Genomic DNA, 14,449 nt, shown 5'->3' on the forward strand with positions numbered 1-14,449 from the left:
TACTGTAAAATTAATCTGCATTATAGTCTTCTGAGCCATCGTACGTACAAAAAAGTACGTACAGATACACGTGTATCTTTTCCCGTTATGTATCACATCACCATAGGGACATGCTGGAAGATGAGCCAGTAGAACACCTGTGATTTACCAGCTAGTCTCCCTGGTCCCAGTACTGAGGGTTGTCAGGGCTGACACACACACACACACACACACACACACCAGCCCAGGAAGCTCCTAATAGAACCAGATGCCTTTAAAGCCACGCCTAAATATGACAGCAAGTCAATGAACTGACAGTCACCATGCAAACGACGGTGTCCTTCCGGTGTGTGTGGGACCTACATATGCAGAGCCGAGGCCTCTGGGACGGAGAGAGACAAGCTGTGTTGAAGTCTAAACACATCTGAACAGGGTAGGACTTCTCAGGAGATTCCCCCTTTGCAAGTTAAACTCAGGATGGACGTCAGACTGTGTGTGTGTGTGTGTGTGATTAAAAACAACTGCCAGTTCTATCAATGTTAGTTTGGAGCAGTTCACAAAGGCAGCTTTCATTTCCTCTTCGTCACCCTTCTCCTTGGCAACAAGATACTAATGTAGTGGTCCTGGACAACCGTTACATGTAATAAAATATGTTCAAAAAGATGTATATACACTCATATCTTTTTAAGACTTGACTCTGTATTGCACAAATGCCTTATTAGTTATTTAAAAAAGATAAAATATACAGTTTTGTGTTCATACTAAGGAATGAGTCTAGACTCTGAACGAAATACCAAAGGAACCAAAACGTCAGAATCGATAATGAGTAGATACATTCCTTTATTAGAATTAAAGTACTCAAATGTTTGCAGCACATAAATGCAAATTCAAAAACAAAAAGTAAACATTAAAAAAAAATCATTCAGACAAGGCTTTTAAAGGAAACCATAAAAATAATCAACTGAAATCACTCAACCATTGCACATTTTGTGGCAAAAATAAAATAGAATACAAAATCAAACTGGTTAAGACTAAGCAGTAGTGTTGGATCTGACAGCCCATAATAATCACAGTCCTCTGCCTGGCATCAAGAACTGGAAGGGGACAAGAGTCGCCTTCTGATGACATCACAGAGTCAAACAACAGGGTGAACTATTAGAAAAATCATGTGTTTTTTATTTATTCGCAAGTCAAAACTAATTACTGTATTTCCGTGCGTCGTCTGAAGGGGATGATTGGACGTAAACAGAAGAAAGAGTGTGATCATTAAACGGGGTCAAGGGTCAAAGTGGACGTGTGGGGGATGTGACACGTCCTATCAGGCGATAGCTTTGGCCTCTGGCAGGAAGGCCTCCCAGTACTTGATCAGCTGAGGAAGACAGGAAAGAGGAAGCCTCAAAGAGTTAGCATGATGTTAGCCGTTAGCATAAGGAACATGTCAGTTACAGAACAGAACACAATAGAATTTCATGTATCGTAATAGAATAGAGGCTTTGTTAGGTCTGGTGATCAAGTCACCACAACTTTCAAGCCGGTTTAAACACGATACTGTACAAGGGTTACGTTTCATGGCGAATACCTTGTTCTTCCTCTAGTCTAATGTGATCAAACTTTAAGATAAAACTATGGAAATAGTTGCCAGATAAAATCTTGTTGTTCCTGTTTCTCCACTGGTAACTGATATGACCAACGTGAACTGTAGTGTAGTACCTGTTGTTGTGTTTGTACAAGAGACTCCAGGTATTTGATGATGACACTCTTGAAGTCTTTCACTCTGTCTCTCTGTCAGGAGAGAGGAAAAAGTGAGATAAAAACGAAAGAAAAATCCACGGATCCACATTATCTGTATAATGTGGATCTGTTCTACATTACATTTACATTTAGTCATTTAGCAGACGCTCTTATCCAGAGCGACTTACAGTAAGTACAGGGACATTCCCCTGAGGCAAGTAGGGTGAAGTGCCTTGCCCAAGGACACAACGTCATTTGCACGGCCGGGAATCGAACTGGCAACCTTCAGATAACTAGCCCGATTCCCTAACCGCTCAGCCACCTGACTCTACTCACCTCAAACCTGCAGACTTCTTTCCTGATGGTTGTGGAGATCTGCTCGAAGTCTCTCTCTCCCTGCTGGACCTTGGCCTCCAACTACAAACAACAGCAACGTCTCCATCAGTTTGTCAACACATCACACTCACACCACAAAACACAAGAAGCGCGTTGCTCACTGAGAGAGAGAGAGAGAGAGAGAGAGAGAGAGAGAGAGAGAGAGAGAGAGAGAGAGAGAGAGAGAGAGAGAGAGAGAGAGCATCGTTATGATGGAGCATTTTAAGTCAATTACTACCACTGGTCAGTCGTTAAGTCATAAACAGAACTAGGATGATGCTAGGATAAAACTGTGTTATGTTATATCTGTCTGTGACAAACTGTTGCTGTAGCTTAAGGTTGTTGGAGTGAGGTAACTTAATGACTTATCAGCGATGATAAAGATGGAGCAGAGGTGAAGGAGAATGGTGGTTTGAGTTAAAGTCACCTTGAATAAAACGGTACCATCTGTAACCATCCATTGGTATTTGTTGATGTCTCAAGAAGCAGGAAAGGCATTTTCCAAGCAATAACAAGATTTGGACCACGGTGCCAATATGTGTTCCAAAGCAACTTTAGTAAATCGTGGAAAAACCAACTTTCGCTCCACTGTTACTCTACAGAATGCTTGCGCCTTGTTGACCAGGTTTCAGATGGCTGTCAGGCGTGTGACATGATGTCAGACACGTGACCCGTGGGTCTGGGGGCAGCGGGGGGAGGATGGGGGGGTAAACAAAGGGATGACGCGTGAATAAAGAGGGATGAGGGGAAGAGAAGAAAGCAGAGCTCTGGGTCCTACCTCCTCAATCTCCTGCAGAAGGAAGGCATGGCGGGGGAATAATGCAGAAATTAAAAAGGCTGAAAAATCGCGCTCCAAACAACCCCAAACATCGACTCGCACACTGTAGCCAATCACACGCAGGCTACGGCAGGAGGTCCTCTTACTGTAGCCAATCACACGCCAGGCTACGGCAGGAGGTCCTCTCACTGTAGCCAATCACACGCAGGCTACGGAAGGAGGTCGTCTCACCGTAGCCAATCACACGCTACAGCAGGAGTAACACACACTTCAGCCAGCATTACTCAGTCTCAACTGTTAGTATGTAACATCCAGAAGTGATTAAGGGGGGTCAACTTAGGCCCAATATTCAGGGAATATCGACAGACAGCAGCATGCTGTGACATGACTGGATATAAACCCAGGATGACGCTGACCAGAGGAAGCTCAGAGAGAGAACCTGTTACTCATCAGCACCAACAGGGGGCAGTGTGGCTCAATGATCAGACACCATGCATGTTGTTAAAGCTAGAGTCGTAGACCTGTTGTATTCACTGCAAGGATATGCATCGAGGTTGGAATGAAAGGTCGGTGTAACTGGGTAGTAAATGTATGAGAGGTGGGCTGTGCTGTCGGGCAGAGAGGATATGTGCAGAGCTGTTCTCTGTGTTTCCTGTGAGACGTCAGGGTTCAGACCGAACCGAAAACCTGACAAGCCTTAAAATAAATGAACCTTGCAACTCTACTCTGTGTGTCCTCTCCTGCCAGGTTCTGACAGTTCTGCTGTCTTGACCACACATTATTTCACCCTCTGGCTTTGAAGGGGTGTCTGAGGTGCATCCCTATTTGTGCTACAGTTTGTGTACGTGTGTGTTTGTGTGGGGAAGCATGTGTTTTTAGCGTGTATGTGTGGAAGCATGTGTGCTAGTGTGTGTGTTAGTGTGTATGTGTATATGTGCGTACATGTGTGTGTATATGTGTGTGTTAGGTGTGTGTGTTAGGGTGTAGATGTATGTGTGCGTGTGTACATGTGTGTGTTAGGTGTGTGTGTTAGGGTGTACGTGTATATGTGCGTGTGTGTGTTAGGTGTGTGTGTTAGGGTGTAGATGTATGTGTGCGTGTGTACATGTGTGTGTTAGGTGTGTGTGTTAGGGTGTACGTGTATATGTGCATGTGTGTGTGTTAGGTGTGTGTGTTAGGGTGTAGATGTATGTGTGCGTGTGTACATGTGTGTGTTAGGTGTGTGTGTTAGGGTGTAGGTGTGTGTGTGTGTGTCTCATCATCCTCCCACCTCTTTGATCTCATCCTTGGCCTGCTGCAGCTTGTCAGGCTTGTTGGCGAACTGCAGCTTGGCCTCGGCTTCATGTTTCTTCTGCAGGAGCAGCTGGGTGTCCTGCCATTTCTGCCACGTCTTGATACGGTGGTCAAACACACCCTGCACGCACACACACACACACGAGGAAGGCATTTAGAAGAGTACACACCGGCAAGAAACACGTGAGGTTTGGAAAAACAAAGAAAAGAAAAAGTCATTTTTCGTCCGTGCCCTTCATCGCTCTTCAGGTACTGTAAAACAAGCTGGTGCACAGTTAGGCCATGTGCTTTATTCCGTTCTACAGTTCAGTTAAATTCGATTGCATCCAGTTCCCTTCCCTTCTCCCCGTTACCTTGACGGCGGTGATGAGGCGCACATAGTCTCCCAGCAGCTCAGAGAACAGGTAGAAGTCGGCGCAGGCCTGGTCCTGGTGCAGCTGCTCCACCTTCTCCTCCACCTCTGCCAGCTGGGACAGTGCCCGCGACAACGCCGTGTGGTCCTCGCTGTTACCCAACATGGCCGCCGACTTGGCGAAGGAGGCCGTGTTCACAGACAACTCTGACCGGAGAGGAAGAGGAAGAGGAGAGGACAGGAGACAGGAGAGAAGAGAGGAAGAGGAAGAGGAGAGAAGAGAGGAAGAGGAGAGAAGAGAGGAAGAGGAGAGAAGAGGAGAAGAGGGAGAGAAGAGAGGAAGAGGAGAAGAGGGAGAGGACAGAAGAGAGGAGAGGAAGAGGAGAGGAAGAGGAGAGAAGAGGAGAAGAGGGAGAGGAGAGGAAGAGGAAGAGGGAGAGGACAGAAGAGAGGAGAGGGAGAGGAGAGGGAGAGGAGAGGGAGAGGAGAGGGAGAGGAGACATGTCAGAGTTAGACCGTGCCTGAGGGAGATCTAACAGTAGCAGAAGGAGGTATTGGGAGGTGTGCTGTCACCTTTCCTGTGGCAGACCAGAGACTCCACGCTACCATGCAGCTTCCTCAGCTGCAGGTCCAGGTTCTCAAATTGCTGCTGCTTCTCCTCAAACCACTAACACACACACACACAATTACATTAAAATCCTGCAATGACCAATTTACTACTTACTGTCATGCCATCCCTAATGTATGATTTATGACAACCTAATCATTGGAAAACATTACAATATGATATAACTCTACATTACACAAACAACTGGATTTACCTAGCACTGTCCATACGTAATAAATATCAGTCAAGAACAAAACCAGTACTGAATAGTATATCCCTCTCTTCTCCCCTCCCTCCCTCCCTCCCTCCCTCCCTCCCTCCCTCCCTCAACCTCTTAGGATTCAGCAGGAGAGCCCTCATTAATTCGTCTCATTATTCAAGTCCAGAAATCAGCCCTTACCGCATCCGATTCATTCATCTTGATTGTCATTTTGTTGACAGCGTCTGCTGCTTTGTTTACCATCCTCAATATTCCCGCCCCGCTCAGTGCCTGGGTGCTAACCGCACGCGGCAGCTGGGATAAAATGACAAATAAGGGCAAGCAAACCGGTTAACAGGCTGGGCTCCCAGCGTCCCCCGGGGGGCGAGGGGGGCCGGGGGGCCCTGGGGCTGAGTGGGGTTTTCTCCATTCTCATACATTTCAATGCTGCAGGAATCTCATTTAATACGTTCTCTGGGAAAACTCTCAGAGGGACGACAAGGAGAGGGGGGCTAGAGGCAAAAATAGCTTTCAATTGCCGCTGACCATTTATCCTTCTCTACTACAGTTGCATTTCATTAGCAGGGATGAAGACTGTTGTTTCGGGAACGTATAGATTTGTTCAGCCGTGACACCCACAGGGCCATTTTCAGAGCAACGACACGCTTGTTACCGAGGGAGCAGCCCAGGACCATGTCAGGGAGGCGGTGCACCAAGCAGGCAGACAGGAGGGGCTCTGTTCCTCTGTGAGACCAACACTCCCTTTTCATGTTTCATTCACATTCAATTGTATTTTGATAGTCTGGGTGCTAAAAAGCTTCAATGAAATATCGCCGTAAATCTTTGTAAGGCACACTTAAAAAAAAAAAAAAATTATTAAACAAATGACGTGCGATAATATGATAGGTAATTTATGATAACCTGTGACAATGTGATAATAATACCAAATTAAATAAACTTCTGTCAGCCACACCTCAATTTCCTACAAGTTAACATTTACAGATGGCGAGAAGACTTGAGGGTGTTAGTGTAACGTTAGGACGAGTAAACAATCACCTCAGAGCTCTCCAGGAACTGCACCACATCTGGGTCCTTCAGCAAGACTGGATGTTTCACCGTCCTCATGAGATACCTACAGGAAGGAGGACACATTAACATGACTTCCCCCCCACCAACACACCATCAGACAACCAGGACTGTGAGAGGATTCATTCGCTGGGTTTAAACACGGGTCTTTATGTAATTCTGTGGAGAAAAAAAAAGACGAAACAAACTGTAACGACGGATGTGAAAGGTGTTTGTGTGAGCAGGTGATCGGAGAACGCGCTGTGTACAGTTGTAGCCATCAGGATCCAGTTCTCTGCTAGTGAGTTCTGTGAGCTGACATCCTGCTGGTCAACACTGACCTTCCCGTCACTCAACAGGCTGATAAAAGGGCAGAGAAATGTCAGCGCTTAACGTTCGGAGCGATTCCCCTCATCAGGGCGGGCAAAAAAACAAGCTGCCAGGCAGATATTCAACCAGGCAGCTGGCTGAATACCAGTTGTGTCAGTGCTGTCCGGACAATAGCACACACACTCTGACGCGTCCGTGTGTGTGTGTGTTGACAGCTCTGCGGCAGAGGGAACATTGCCTGTGATAATTATTTACCTAATATTTCTGGTTAACCTTTTGGCCGCAAAAGACTAGGAACAAGAATGCTCTTTAGACTGCAAGGGATTTTCATGTTAAAGTTCTTGTCTGACATGAGGGCTGTAGAAGGGCCTGTTGTAACAGCCCACAGTTAGCGGCAGAGCCTGTATGTGTCCTAATGATTATGACAACAAATTAAGCCAATACCGGAGCTGTTAGTTCCTACAGGCCTTGTGTCTGTAGTACTGATAAAGCATCGATGATTCAGTGTGAATGCAGAAATAATGTGTTTATCATGTGCTGATAATGCAGTGATAATGCAGTGATAATGTGCTGATAATGCAGTGATAATGCAGTGATAATGTGCTGATAATGCAGTGATAATGCGTTGATAGTTGATAAAGTCACCTTTCCAGAGCAGATCTTCTCTTCTCCACAAATTCTACAGATGACAGATCTTCCTTCCCCACTTTCACCTTGGTCATTCCTAAAACACACACACACACACACACACACACACACACACACACACACACACAGCAGCTTACCAACTCCAATTCTATATCTATATACAATCAGCCTACCGCTCAATGCTTGAGTTATCAGTCAGATAAAGTGACAGTAGACAGAACCGTTCAAGTTCCCTACCCACAATGCTCTTCTCCGGGGCTGGGGGGATGATGTAGCCGATGTGAAGGTACTTGGACGCCAGTTTACTGTGGAGACCCAGGAAATCGCTGAACCTTCGCTTGACAGAGAACTCGTTCTGGTTGAAGGTATTCATAGAGGTCTGCAGAGGAATGGAGAGGAAGAGAGGGGGAAAAGGAGAGAAGAGAAGTGAGAGGACCCAGTAATCCTACCAATGTGATCGAGGTAACTCGAAAAGAGATACAGAACATTTACATCTTACAAAATAATAATAGATGATAGTGTTTTCCTGGCTTTCCATAACTACATTCAATAGGTTCCATTCAATGACTTTGACAATAAACAAATGTTTTGGTTACCTTTGTGGTGACCTTGTAAGCCATGTACGCAGTCATGCCATCCCCTGTAGGAGAGGTGAAACAAGATACTGGTACAAGCAGTACAGTACACACCCCCAAAGCTACTCTACCTCTGCATGTCGTTTTCTCCTCAGGGCTGCAAACCTGACACAGTTACACACTTCCAGGCTTAAGCACACTGACAACAAACACATTGAGGTACGTGGTTCAGATCACGTTTGCTTTGGTGTCGAACTGAATGGCTCCGGGGCATTTCTAACAAGGGAATTCACCACAAGCCCTCCTCGGTGGTCTGGGTCACAGGCCTATTGATCCAACTGAAGCAGGTCTGTGGTGATGACCTGTTAGCAGTCCCCTGACCTCCCTGTGTACCTGACAGGTTCCTCTCAGCAGAGCAGGGATGGGAGGGGGTGCAAAACAAGCAACCTTTGGACTATATAGTATAGAATAGAATCAAAACAGAGGGTTCCTAAAGGGTGTACCGCACAGTGAACCGCACAGTAATCCAAATCAAGCACTCCCCACCCGGGTCTGACAGGGGGGTGAACAGGAAACAGGAAATGTGGGGTCAGGAGATATTTATTGTAAGCCGGTCTAGTGCGCACTGCCAGCATAGAGACCTCAGCAACAGGAAGTATGGTGTACGTACAGTGTGGGACGGACAGGCAAACGTCAACTTACCAACTTTCTCTGGATCTGACACTGATATATGCATATCAAATGAATCTCCGCCCTCCTCCTCCTCAATCTACAGAACAACAAACAACAGGACATAACAATGACAACACAACAATACAACACTAATACCAGGACAAACGGCTTTAGCTCAGTGGTTAGAGCACTTAAGGTTAAAATACCCTCTCTGTACTGAACATTGCTTTGGATAAAAGCATATTTATTACATTGTGAGGACTTTACAGTATCTCAGAGGTGGGGTTCAAAGTCCGGTCTATGACCCATGACCTTGCGGGGGCGTTACCTCATTCAGGTCGGCGTGGAACATGTCTGCGTGGCCCAGATGGCCTCGGGGCGTGATCATGATGGTTGGCGTCACGGGGGTGATGGCAGGGGAGGGGCCGTCAGACAGGATAGGCTCCCTCTCTGGGCTGTCCAGGGATACCTCCTCTGTAGCTCCTGACACACACACACACGTGCACACACACACACACACACCCAAAGATTACAAGTTACACCTGTGTCATTTCACAGCTCTAGTCAAATCAAATCATATGTTATGTGAGTGAGCAAGTGAGTGAGTGAGTGAGTGAGTGAGTGAGTGAGCGAGCGAGCGAGAGGTGATGCGGACATCCTACCTGCAAACAGATCTTCTGGATCATCGTCAAACAGGGCGTCGACCTCCTTGGGTCCATTGGAGCTGGCGTTGACCTCCAGGTTGACCTCCAAGGTGACCTCCTCTTCCACGGGCAGGCTGGCGGGCTCCTGGTCAGAAGAGGACGGGTCCGACTGGGAACACACAGCACCGTGAGAGCATCAACACCCATCTTAAATGTAAACACCCTTCAGTTAGTAAGGACACAGAGACCGGCTCTAATGATGACCTGATATCCAGTTACATACTATTCAGGATTGTTCAGCTAAATCCAAACAACAACAACAATCACAACATACATACGTGGATTGGTTCAACCTGCCTAAAAATGGTACCAAGCTAACTCATAAGAGTCATCTCATGGTAGAAAACGTTCATCTGGTCTAAGGTAAGGATGAGGACCAAAAACAGCCTAATATATGTCCTGACAAATGACCTCCAATAGACCAGCCTCACTGGAATCTGAGGCAGCATGTCGGAAAATGAGTACTGACGGAAAGCAAAGTACTATTTATGGAAGGAGAAAGAGTTTGACAGTAAGGTAAACACCGTATGTCCACATGTGATCCGTCACATCCTGAGGTGAGCGCTGGTCTGTGCAGACACGATCCTCTGTCCTTATCACTCAACAACAGCAGGAAAACTGTAACAGTCAACCCCCCACTCACCCACAACTACAACGGTGACAGTAAATCACGTTTCTTTCATGGCTGAAATCTCAGCATCAACGACTTCTCCCAGAGATGTCTACATGGGAAGAGAGAAGAGTCGAGCTAAGGGGAAAAGCAGGAAGGGTGAGGGATAACGACCCACTTCCTCCCTCCAACTCAGCACAGGATGAGGGAAAGGACAGGAAGCAGGGCCCGCAGCATCTAAGGCTCTGTGTTGCTGACTTCAACATCTGGCTTCACCTACCACAGAAGAAGAAGCCAACTAGGGACAAGCCTGATGTCACGACACCCAGGATGTGATGTGGTGCTTCCACAGAGCAGACAGACACACCGTGTTTTCTTTCGAGAACTTAATGAAAATTCCGCTCCATGAATCAATTCACTTTGAATGAAAGAAATCGGATTGTAGTCGCTCCTTTGCCAGTGGCCGTAAAATATCCACTACAGCAGAATAGAGGGCAGAAGGGGGAAAGGGAGGCTGAGAGGAAGGGGAGGGACAGGCTTGTAACAGCTCCTACTAACCTTAGTCCACCTCTGAGAAGAGAGGAGGTCATGTGAGTTCATGTCTATTCGCATTCACTACCGCTCACAAACACTTACTAAATTTTTATGGGGTTTTCTCACGGACTGTCTATACAGTAAACACACCCTGCTCTCAGCTCCTCACTCACAAGAGAGATGTGGTCCTGACTGGTTGACTAACTGACTGGTTGGCAGGAATGGTGTGGATGGATGGGACTTTTGGAAGATCATACATTTAAATAATGCAAAGACCTCTTCAAAGGAATGTGTAATTGTGCAAAAATATATTTAACTGGACACAGGCTTCACTGAAGGCCAAAGTGCATTATGCTTTTTACAGAGCTGCCTTCCCTAAAAAATATTATTTCATCTTCTCAGACTGCTAATAGAATATCCCACTGCTCTAATTAACCCAACTGACACAGTCAAATAACACACAGCTTTAACACACAACCAGGTAAACCGTTAACGGCAAACGGACTAGTTGTCTTGTAAACGGACTGGTTGTCTTGTAAACGAGCTCCCTGTGTGCCAGTGCCACACCTGTGTGACTGTCATCTGATCGTGGCTTTATGAAACCCGGAAGACAGTGAAATGACTAGGGATTCTGCGTTTAACAGGCGCAAAATGATGCTCTTGAACAAGTCCCTCTGATTCCAACCCAGTATGCGCAGTTGGCTCTTGGTACAGTGAGCTGGCTATAAAATGTTATTTCCAGCGTTTATCTATTGCTTTTGAAACATAGTTGTGGGCTTGTCGCCCAGACACTTCGTACAACCCCAAGCACAACATTCTCACCGATCTAGCACCATATCTCTTGCTGCCAATGAAAGGTCGCTTAACTACCTCTTGACTGCATCTGTCAATGAGCATACCGCCCCACTGCGCCGCGTTAAGCATACCCTGCATCCCAGCTCTCACCTCCTGCGTGGAAACCGTACTGACAAAGAGGTCCTCTACGTCCTCGAACTCCCTGAAGTCGCTTTGCTCAGCATCTCCCATCGGTGGAGGCTCTCTCTCCTCCGCCATCTTCCCTCTGCTACAATTTCCGCACAAGAAAACAATCGACAGAGAGGAGTCAGGAGGTTCGGATGCTGTCATGTGACACACAGGAACAATTTCAGACTTGTGACAGGCCGCGCGCGCTCATATAGATCATTTTCCGCCCTGGTTGCAGACTATACAATGGAAAATAATTGATAATAAAAAAAACATATACTTTGAATTTACGTTTTAAAGTGGACTTTTCGCATCCAAAATTATTATAATTAATATTTCCCCTATTTTCCATGACTCCTTTTTGTCTGTAGCTCGTAAGGAGAGAATAACAGACAGGACAATGACCAACATACGACGTTGCACAACTCAGTCCAACTTACTTATACACTGTAACATTGTAGCCTACCAATAACTTACCCTCGGGGGAAGAAATGAGTTATACGACTTTTATTGATGTCACATTGAACAAATGGAGTGCCTTGATACCATAAGTCTTCAAAAGAATGTATAAAAATGAGTTGGATGAATTGCACCATACAGCAGTGTGGGGTGATTTAAGAAAACTGCCACCACATCTGTCTTGCCTCTAACTAAATGTCAGTGCTGAAAGTCATTTACTGAGAGAGGGAGGATCCGCAAAGGAGAAGGGGGGTTACGAAACATTTTAAATCATCAAACTAAACTGTCGCCTTGAACCCTGACAGTTGGAGAGACCAAGAGAGGGGCCTTCTGGGACACCTTGCCCCCCCCCCCCCCGACCACACACACACTACACAAACACACACACATTCCTAGCCCCCCAGGCCAGAAGCAGAGACAGGCTGAACAAAGCGGCATCTCCACTGAGCCATGACTCTGTCTCTCCTGTCTGCTGTAATGAGCTGTTATTTACAGCAAATCAGGTGGCAGAGCCAGCAAAGGCTACATGGTGTATCTGTGTGGTCCCTGGGGGGTGTTGGGCGGTGTGAGGGTGGAGGGGGGGGGGGGGGTGGAGGCAGACATTGAGGGACTGCCTCTCTCTCTCCCCGTGGACAACCTACCCTGTCTTAATGGGAGACACTCTCCGATCAATGGGATAGGTTAAAGGAGCCATTGCATTCCAATAAATATACACTGACTGTGCAGGCTGGATGGCTGGCTGACTGGCTGGCTGGTTGTCTGTGCCAATTGCTTAGCTGGACTGCCTGGCTGGCTGGTTAGCTGGTTTGCTGACTGCACTAGCTGGCATCGGGTTTGCCTTAAGCAATGGGTAGGCCATGCTTTAATACTGAAGATACAGGATGTTGTGACTCATTCCTAACTGTGTACACAGAGTTGGCTAAACACTTGAATTTCCTTTTGGGATTAATAAAATGAGTTGAGCTGAAGGAGAGAGTCGGTTCAGGCCATGTAGGAACAGATGGTTAAATACTGACAGGAAGTGATGATTGAGCTGCTTCCTGTGGATGACAGTGAAGGCTAGTTTGTGAGGCTGTGATGTCGATTTTTTCTGTTGAACAAAAACATATTATCACTTCCAACTATTGTGAACATCTGGAAATTATATGGAAAACAAGTGAATGTAGCAGACCTCTCTTTCCAGAAACACCCCAAGTCCTTTACTTGCTTACTCACAGTTTTGGAAACAGTTTTCTCCAAAAAAGAGAGATTGAGTTGTATTGGTCTAGCAATGCTACCTGACAGCGACTTGTTTGTGAACAATTTCCCTGGGCAGTCAGGCTGACAGGGTGGGTCAAGGGTCAAGGCTGGAGAATGCAGGAACACTTCTCAGGGCGTACGTGACAGGCAGAGACTGATACACAGAACCTCACAGACCATTTCTGTATCTTTATTCAGCCTCGGTCAGCACATGGGCTGGAATAGTTATCTCTCGTTGAAAACGGTTCCAAAGATAAGATGTTCAAACTCATAAAACCACAAAGCACACTTTCCATTGTTATGTGCATTGCTACCTTGTTTTAGAAGCATTACTATTCTGTTTCATAGTCTAGTTTAAATGCTAAATTCTATTATGTGTTTTTTAATCGTGTCACATTTTAATCCATTACCTTCTATTTTATTCAGTTTCGTTCTATCATATATGACTACCTTCCATTCTGTAGTGTTCCAGTGCCATCCCATTGTTGACTGCTATGTCTGTAAGTGTGGGTTATTGTGTCTCCCGAGGTCCAGCTGACAGTCCTAATGTTGCTATGATTTACCGGCTGCTCTACGAACCAGCATGGTTATTGCTGTAAACATACAGCAGGATATCCCTCTCCACTCTCGATGCGGTCTCGCCACAGCACGGAGACACAATCTAAAAGTCTACTTTACAATTCATCATTGTTATGTGGTCTCATGCAGTCTTGTTTTCTGTATTTTTCATGGGTTTTCACTCTGTAGTGATAAACAGAATGGCGGTTCACTGCTTCTACAAGACCCTTACTATAGCTCTCTGTATTAGAGTTCTGGTTCTGAATGTTCAGACTACTTTGAAGCCTGGAGCCTTTTGCCCACAACCGAGAAGGCTGCCCCCAGTCATGTAGCTATGAAGATCAGTCAGTAATGCTTGGATGTGTTGCTGAACAGATGGACCAGGTATCATGGAATAATATGGTGTTCTTCTCCAAATGTAGACAGTGAATGGGGCTTCAATGCCAACTGGCTCTCAGAAAACCAACCAGACACTTTCATGTCTTAGAGCTCTTCACAAAATATATCACTCGCATTAAAGTAGAATAGTCATGATTTGAATCGAAGTAGGTGAATGTTTACAATTATTTTGAGTCGGGAATAGAGCATTCTGCATGCGTGAGGTTCGAAACAGCAATGCTGCCCCCTCCCGTCAACAGTCTGCAGTCTGAGTAGGCTACACGAGGACTTTCACTTTTTTTGCAGTTTCTCCACCTTAACAGTCCAGACAACCAGCTATATCATGACGTGGATGTTGGTGACTGTGATAGTGGTGTTCGTTGTGAGTAAGTGACTGAGT

General features: G+C 46.0%; 1 protein-coding gene across 1 annotated transcript; it reads right to left on the reverse strand.

The window, feature by feature from the left end:
• Positions 1-801: 801 nt before the first annotated feature.
• Positions 802-11,578, reverse strand: snx2 (sorting nexin 2). The gene is made up of 15 exons (XM_062454776.1): positions 11,398-11,578; positions 9,267-9,417; positions 8,933-9,087; positions 8,635-8,701; positions 7,954-7,997; positions 7,595-7,736; positions 7,355-7,433; positions 6,371-6,446; positions 5,516-5,629; positions 5,082-5,175; positions 4,510-4,715; positions 4,134-4,277; positions 2,047-2,127; positions 1,690-1,761; positions 802-1,348 (listed from the first exon to the last, which is right to left on the reverse strand). The coding sequence occupies exons 1-15, from the start codon at positions 11,575-11,577 to the stop codon at positions 1,298-1,300; spliced, it is 1,656 nt and encodes a 551-aa protein (XP_062310760.1). The 5' UTR covers position 11,578; the 3' UTR covers positions 802-1,297.
• Positions 11,579-14,449: the final 2,871 nt, after the last annotated feature.

Source organism: Osmerus eperlanus, chromosome 28 (genome assembly GCF_963692335.1).
Source record: "Osmerus eperlanus chromosome 28, fOsmEpe2.1, whole genome shotgun sequence".
NCBI classification, from domain to species: Eukaryota; Metazoa; Chordata; class Actinopteri; order Osmeriformes; family Osmeridae; genus Osmerus; species Osmerus eperlanus.